The sequence below is a fragment of the Emys orbicularis genome, chromosome 3 (assembly GCF_028017835.1).
Source record: "Emys orbicularis isolate rEmyOrb1 chromosome 3, rEmyOrb1.hap1, whole genome shotgun sequence".
NCBI lineage: Eukaryota > Metazoa > Chordata > Testudines > Emydidae > Emys > Emys orbicularis.
Genome location: NC_088685.1, coordinates 211,216,855 through 211,224,772, shown reverse-complemented (window position 1 = coordinate 211,224,772; position 7,918 = coordinate 211,216,855). Strand labels below are relative to the sequence as shown.

Genomic DNA, 7,918 nt, shown 5'->3' with positions numbered 1-7,918 from the left:
ATAACTTAGATTTGTGAGTGAATCTGCATTAAAGATATTCTGCATTTTAAAAGTGCCATTTCTCTCTCTCTCTCTTTCTTCCTCCAGAAGGAGGTGGAATAAATCCACAACATTCTGATATCAGGTAAGTTCAGCTGTAAAACTTTTTTGGCCAGGTCCAGTGTATTCTTTAAAGAGTGGCAAATTATGACTTCAGTAACAATGTCGGTGCAAAATATGCCTCTTTCCTTTTAAAGAAACCAGTGTCTACAACTCATTTTGAGAATGTGTGACTGTGCTTATGTTCCTCTCACAACGAATAAGACATAAAACTACACACTCCCCCAAAAAGCTACAAGAAGTTGGATGATCCTCTGAAGCTTCTGACCTTGCATCGCAATGTGTGGATCATTAAAAACCAGGACCCCTCCTCGTTAGCCCTCGTGAGGCTGGCAGTCCTAAACCATTGCTTATAACCTAGGACATATAAATAACCTAGCAATAAAACTCTGACATTAATAATGAAAATGGTAGCAGTGTTTACCCTTTGAATCCATGTTCACCTTGCATTCTTTACAACACCTTTAAGAGATGCGTTAATCATAGTATAAAGTTGTTATCCACTGCCTTGCCAGTCATTTTTTTTAATAAACAGTCAATCCACTCATATGCTGAGTATTTCAAATTGAGTTCCCATAATACACTGCACTTGTGACCTTTGGATCATTACACGAAATCCAGCGCTCAGAAGGAGAAGTTGCAAAGAGAGGCTGTTGATCTCTGAAAAAAATAAAAATAAAAGATTCCCACAGTTCTGCTTGAAAAACACCCCATATACAATGTACCCTCTTCTTCTGCATTCTAGCAATAGTCTTAAATCATAAATTAGATTAGTCTTCCACCAAATAACTTAAAAAGGAAGGAATTGTAGCAGACCAGTTTTGCCTGGCTCAACGCCAGATAGCAGCCAGTTCATTTAGAATCCCAGTCACTGTTCAAAAACTGAACTTGGAAATCACATTAATGTTGAAAAAAAATTATCTTCACATCGATGCAGGATTTTTCCAGGTTTCGGGGTCGGAAGAGGGTAAACCGAGATGGGAGGAGAATCCTATGAACAGTGAGCAGGATATATTTCACGACCGTCGGGTGCACCGTGTTCTGGAGACGCCAGCCGTGTTTTGTATTGCACAGGTAAGAAGGAAGTACCTCTCGACAGTCTGCCACCTGGATCAGTGATCTCTGCACATCGGCAAGTTCACAAAAGTGAAAACATTGAATTCTGTCATGATGGAGAAACATAAGAAGATGCCGTACAGGAAAAGGCACACAATTCCCAGCTTCTTATCCAGCTTCCATTTGTTCATGTGGACACCAAGTACCTACAATACACACAGTCATTTGCTCAGAGTAAACAGCAACATCAAAAACATTTACAATCAGTGACAAGCACCTTTCTCAATAGCGTGACCATGAAATTTACTTTTCAGTTGCTGAGTGCCATTGACTTGCTTGAAGAATATTCTGTTCTCAATTGCAACTTATCATTTTAGGATATTATTATACAGTGGGCGAGATGTACTGCTGGAGTAAACTGGCGTAGCTACATCAGCTGCACTGATTAACACCAGCTAATGATCTGGCCCAATATTTTAATAGTCAGTTCATTCTGGCAAGAACAATTCCATTTAATTCTACGAGATTCATACCCCTTAAACTTTTCAATGGCCAGCTCCCTTCTGTGTGTCTAAAACGGCTTTCACCTGTGTACCTGGGCCTGCAATTTGCAGGTGCAAACACCTCTGTATGCTTTAAACAGTCTGATGCTTGAATATGAACATGTCAGTTTTGCTGTGTTTTATGGCAAACTCATATCTGCCCAGCTGGAGAGTGGATTGTGCACAAGAGTAAGTCTGGCTTCATTTCTACCACGGAAAGTGACGAACGATTACTAGTGAATTTCCCGGGGCTCCTCTCAGGAAAAAATACACAATGTATGAGCCATCTTGTGTCAGGCCAAATAATTGCTTGCAAAGTACCAGATTAGGCCCCTGGAAATTTTACAGTAGGAATCGGCAGTACCTCTCAACGGGACTCACAGCAATTGCTGCTGCTCTAAGAGAAAAGGAGCACGTGGAGAAAAAGCAAACGTCTATAAAATTACTATCTTGGAAATGAAAAACAAGAGATTATATACATACGGTGACAAAAACTGATGCCAGCAGCAAGCCAACGGAATAGATAAGTCCTCGGCTGTTTAACTGGATCTGAAAAGAAGGAATTTTATTAAAACTGTGTGAGAAGTTTGAAGAATAGAGTTAATCTCTGCTAATTATTCTGTAGCCATAAACCGCAGTGGGGATCTCAACTATCTAGTGCTAAGGCTCTTGGTTCTGTTTATCTAACTAAGGCTCCCATCCACCCAGCGTATGCAAGCATCTCACAGTTGTTAATGAATTTATCCTCATAACAGCCTTGTGAGGTAGGGAAGTGCTATTATCCCCATTGGGCAGCTGGAGAACTGATGTGCAGAGATTAAGCGAGTTACTCAAAGTCACCCAGAAGCAGGGAATCGAACTCATCTCTCCCGAGTCCTGGGATAAACCCCTAACCACTGGATCATCCTTCCTCCCTTTATGCTCATATGAGTCTGTCAGAGCTGTTATTGTTTGTTCCTTTAGGTACTTTAATTGTTTTTTTTCTAACTGGCATATCGGAGAATTCAGTTCCGGACTGAGGCTGGTTGAGTCAAAACTCTCTGCTTCAACTGGCCCACGTACCTGGAAGGCCAGGTGTTTGCACTAGGATTTCAATGAGAGAGAAATGTACAAGAGTCTTTTCCTTCACTGGAAGGTTAATACCTTCCCAATTGGAAGCAAAGCGGCTGGCCATTGTGGAGTGGGTAGCATAGGCTACTGCAATTTAACCCTTCAGGCTCCTGATTTTTTTATTTTCTCCATGCAGTTAAAACCTTCAAGCCTAAATAATCTAAGACGGTCTCAAATTCTGCTTATGCTTTCCTGGGTACACCTCATGGAATAAGTTTCATTAAAAAAATTATTTTATATTATCACATAAAAGCAAGTTAATGTAGAGAATTTTTGCTGGGTAGATGCTGCAGTCTATTAAAGCAGTATTCCCACAGTGCACTACTAGCAACAGAGCATTATAAAGTAACTGAGCCAAATTTAGTCCTCCACTCAAATCAATGGAGTTACAGAAGGGAAGAATTTGGCTCATTCTGTGCAAAGAAATCATTAGCAAAGTTCAGTTAGAATCAACAGGCCTCCAAAAGGCAAATCATTTCGCTCAGTTTAAGATTCTTTGTAGTCACTTTACACACTACAAGCATCTTTAAAAGATACTTCGAATGAGGACATTTCTAATGTTTGTCTGGGTGTGTTTATTTTCATTTAGTGCCGGAATATTTCCAATAGCATAACTCTACTTGTTACTGGGATCCAAGGGGACAGCTGAAAGCGCAGTGTTCTTCCTTAAGTGGGCTGATTTCCAGCTCTTAATTACTCAACTGGGTCTACAGATGTATACAGAGCAAAGCAAAAGCATTAGTCCATTACTGCAAATGATTTGCAGAGCAGAAAATAATTCTGAGGATAAAAGTTCACACACCTCTAACAATGTGGGCCTTGTGTTTTAACAGCTGGATTTCTTTCTGATTTGTAAAACTGTCCTTAATCCAATGAGCAATTCAAATGAGAATTTTCTGTGACAATGTAATTTACTCAAGTGCCAACAGGGGAAATAATGGTACACAGTGTATCACCAGCCATCCTTCAGCACTCACATCCTCTCAGCTGGATTATAAAGTGGCACATTTGTAAGAGAATTAGGAATTGCAAATGCAAGGGATAGCTAAAAGCTCAAGAACTACATGGCACAGGACTCCTAAGGCATTCACGGAGTTCTACAGATACACCCAGGAAAAACAGATTGGCCGCCCGCTGGGCCAAACTCTGTGCTCGTGACACAGGTGTAGATCCACAATAACTCCATCGATTTCAGTCCCCCAGTGCAACTGAGAGTAGAATTTGACTGGAAAGGGGAGCTCAATTCTGGTATTTGGCAGTCACAATCCTGCAATAAACTCCATGAAGGCAGATCCCTCTATGCAGGCACTATTTCTTTTTCCGCTAGATTTCACTTCAACTGGCATATTTAATACCGACAGTTATGAAGTGGGCATCTGTGCTGGAGGGGCTTGTCTCTTATTTCGTGCTTGTTCAGAGCCCAGCACAATGGAACCTCTGGAAACCACTGGAATGAAACTAAATTATAATAATGAGAACCGTTCATTAAATTCGTATTGCTGCTATAAACTGGAGAGGTTACGGTTTTTATACATGACCTGTAGCCCAATCAAATTCTGGAATTCTGTTGCTGCCCCAGATTAACGAGACCATCATGTGTTATTCTCAGTAGTCTGACTGTCCCAGGAAACTAGAACATGGATTGCTTCAAAACAGTAAGGCCAAATCTGGCATCGCCCATGTCACGGAAGGAGGGAAAAGTACTGATCTTGCTTTTAATGTAAACTGCAGGCTGCGAGTGCCACCCAGGGAGCTGTGTGCTTGCGTTGCTGTGGATGGAGAACGGAAGAAGGCCCCTGAGCCATTTCTGCTCACAGCATCAATTACCACTTCTTCACAGCCCTCACAGTTTTTCTGAAACATTTTCTCCTAGGGTTGGAAGGAGTGTCTGCCTCCTTGTCTGAGTTCTGAGGACCTTCTCCAATACGTCTCTCTAAACCTGTCTGCTCTCCTCTGAGATCCTCACATTGTGCATGCTGTAATTATGGGGAAGGAGGTCTGGACAAGATTCCCTTCCTGGCCTTTTGACCAGGCTGACACTTCCCCTTTGTTGAGGCTAGGCTTGTTGCCTTTGGACCACTCCCATCCTTTCCTGACCCTAAACTAGAACAGCAAGTAGTCTCACTGGCTCAATTAATGACAGTAGTATGGATTTACACGGGTGTAACTGAGCTCAGAATCCAGCCCCTAGGCTCCTACAGAGCTGCCAGTGGCTGACCAAGAATCGCTAGTTTTTTTGTACAATAATTCTTGTTTGGATTTTGATTAGAAGCGGTTTCTCACAGGCTCCAATATATTTCATAGCTGGTGGTATTAAATACACCAACTAAAGTGGAATCTAGCCGAAAAAGAAATAAACTGAAGCAGCTGGATGTTTTTAGCATGGAAAATACCTGCATTCAACATGAAGGACAGATGGTGCTTCTCAGTGACATGACTGGACTGGTATGAAAAGAGGAAATGTACCTTTGAAAGCAGAAAAGTTCTTAAACCTACATCTAAAATGGGCCAAATGTTGACATATAAAAGGACAATTGTTACAGGGATTTGTTTTTCAGCCCATCTGCAAAAAAAAATCCTTTTCTTAATTAATTAAGAATTATTAAAATGTACTAAACATATGTTAATCATTTATTAATCTTTTATACACTATTTACAAATGGAGCCTTAATAGAAGGCATGACCATAAGATCTACTGGTCTTAAAATCCAGCAGGCCTTACAAGAAGATTGAGTTTATAAAGGGTTAATACGGATTAACAAATGTTTTATTAAATGATTACTCAACTGTTACAGGGCAATGGATTGCTTATGACCACTGTAACAGCTTCTACTGATGTGGTAACAACCCCCTATAACACACATGACTCAAGACTGTAACATGTTTACAACGTCTTTTAATTATTTATTAACAGTATAAAGTGTGTCTCACCTCACAACAGCAAATCAAATAATCCAATCAACTGCCACCCATCGCAACTCCTCAAGATGGAGACTTGAGCATCAGTTTTCATGTAATGGAGTTGGATTAGGAGAGATGAACTCTCACTCCAGCTTGACAGTTCTTGTTTTCACCTTTAGGTAACTAGATATGCTTCTATCCTTGAGTCAAGTAAAATGACCCATTGTAGATAGGCAACCTTGCAACAGCTTTTCTTTTGTGAGGCTTGGCATCCTCCTAGAAAAGGATGATTTCTTGGAAGCGATGGGAGAATATTTGTCTAATTTATCTACTTTAATTTTCATGTCTGAGCACTCTATGCCCCTGTGATGGGGTATCCACCCCCACACGAGGCCTGAAGGGGTAAATTAGGCCACTTAACCTCTTGGCTGCACCTGGAGGAAAGCCAGGGAGTGCTAGGGCCTAATTGCTGATGAAGTCCAGCTAGGGGAGGAGCTGGGCAGGGTCTATACAGAGAGGAAGTTAGCAGTAGATAGGGGGCTGCAGTCAGGTGAGTCTGCGGTCACACTCCCTGAGACAAGGGGGAGAGCAGGAGCCTGAGAAAGGCAGGGTAGGAAACAGTCAGTTCTGAGAGGGATAGATCTGAACTGCTGGTTTGAGGGACCCTGGATTGGAACCCGGGGCAGAGGGTGGGCCCGGATTCCCCTACCAACCACTGCAAGAGTGGCAGAGTCAGCACAGTGGAGACTGCCTGAGACTTTGAGGATAATATCCCAGAAGGAGAGGATATTATCCCAGAAGGAGAGGATGATGGTGACTTGGCTGGAGGGCTAAGCCACGAAGGAGAGGCACTGCAGCTCTGGACTAGCAGGACAGCAGGTGCAGAGCGACTGACTGGAGCAATGGGCTGAGTGGCTTCTGGACAGGGTGCGGACAGGGGCGAGGATTTCCCCACATGAGGCCCGAGGAAGTGCTGCTGAGTGTTACAGCCTCATTGCAATGAAAATCATTACACAAGCCTTTTTCTGACGGCAGGATTAAACCCCTTCCATGTAAACAGAGAGGGATGGTTTCCTTGGGGAAAACAATGCTCGCCATGGAATGCACTTTGTCAGGAAGCTCAGTTGGCTGGAATCGATATCGCAGCTGTATTTTCTGGAACAAAAACTACAATTCACTGGGCAAAAACTTTGTTGGAAAACGCAAAGCATTATACAAGCGACTGAGAAGAAGTTTCCATGGTGGTTCAGGAGTCGGAAATGTGTCTCTGGTATGCCACATGCGGGCCCAGCGAAGTGGAAGGACTCAGACTGGAAAGGGGAAAACTGGAAAGAATCTGCTAGTAGGTGAATTGAGAACAACAGAAGGCAAAGAAAGTTACCAATAAAAAACTGCCCACGCGTCAGATTTTTACCTTTTGTAAATAGGCACAGCTCCTGTGGTTTCCTCTGGCTAGGAGCGGCATTGATTTGCATCAGCTGAGGAGTTGGCCCGCTGCATGGATATAATCCATTTTTTTGTTCCAGCTTCAGTTCCTGTTTTTGCCTCCCTCCTGCTGCTGCGGGGTGTGTAAGTGTCACTGAATACTAGGATCCTACAGGACTCTGTCATCACGGGCTTTACATTGGGCAGTCAGAAAAGGACCAGGCCTCTTTGAGATTAAGGGCATTTGGATCTGGAGTGCGATGCTGTTCCAGTTTTTGAGGGGCTGTTGGACGGGGTTCTCACTCTAGGAGAGAAAGGTCTCTTCCCAGCAGGGCTGAGCTCATTGCCTGAGCAGCACGGGAGAAAGAGATTGCAGCTGCACACTTAGCCAGCCCATTCCTAGCCCTCGCAGCACTTCTCGTGAAGACACCTAAACCCACTCCCCTAATATCAATGAAAACACAGTAGCTTTTGTTCCAAAAGACACAGTTGTGATTCTTCTATCCCTGAAAGAAAGAAGAGATGAGTGCTCAGGGGGCCAGATTCAGACCTGGTGTAAGCAGGTTGCACTCCCTTGCAAGTGCCTGCCTGGGCCAAATTATCTGGTGATGTAAACAGTGGTGTCCCATGACATGTGACAATAGGGCAGGAAAGCAAAGCAGGTGTAAATGGGCTCCTACTGCTTTATTTTACCTGCTTAACCAGCTAGATGTTTTCCCTGGCACACCCGCTTCTGTCATGTGGGGTGTAAGTTACGCCCATTTTACATACACACCTATGGCCAG

General features: G+C 43.1%; 1 protein-coding gene across 1 annotated transcript in view; it reads right to left on the bottom strand.

The window, feature by feature from the left end:
- Positions 1-1,211: 1,211 nt before the first annotated feature.
- SLC24A3 (solute carrier family 24 member 3) overlaps positions 1,212-7,918 on the bottom strand; it is a 127,082-nt gene continuing 120,375 nt past the window's right edge. Inside the window, exons 14-15 of the mRNA XM_065401305.1 lie at positions 2,181-2,246; positions 1,212-1,361 (exon numbers count right to left, since the gene is read on the bottom strand). Coding sequence (XP_065257377.1) covers positions 1,212-1,361; positions 2,181-2,246 — 216 coding nt within the window. The remainder of the gene's footprint in view (positions 1,362-2,180; positions 2,247-7,918) is intronic.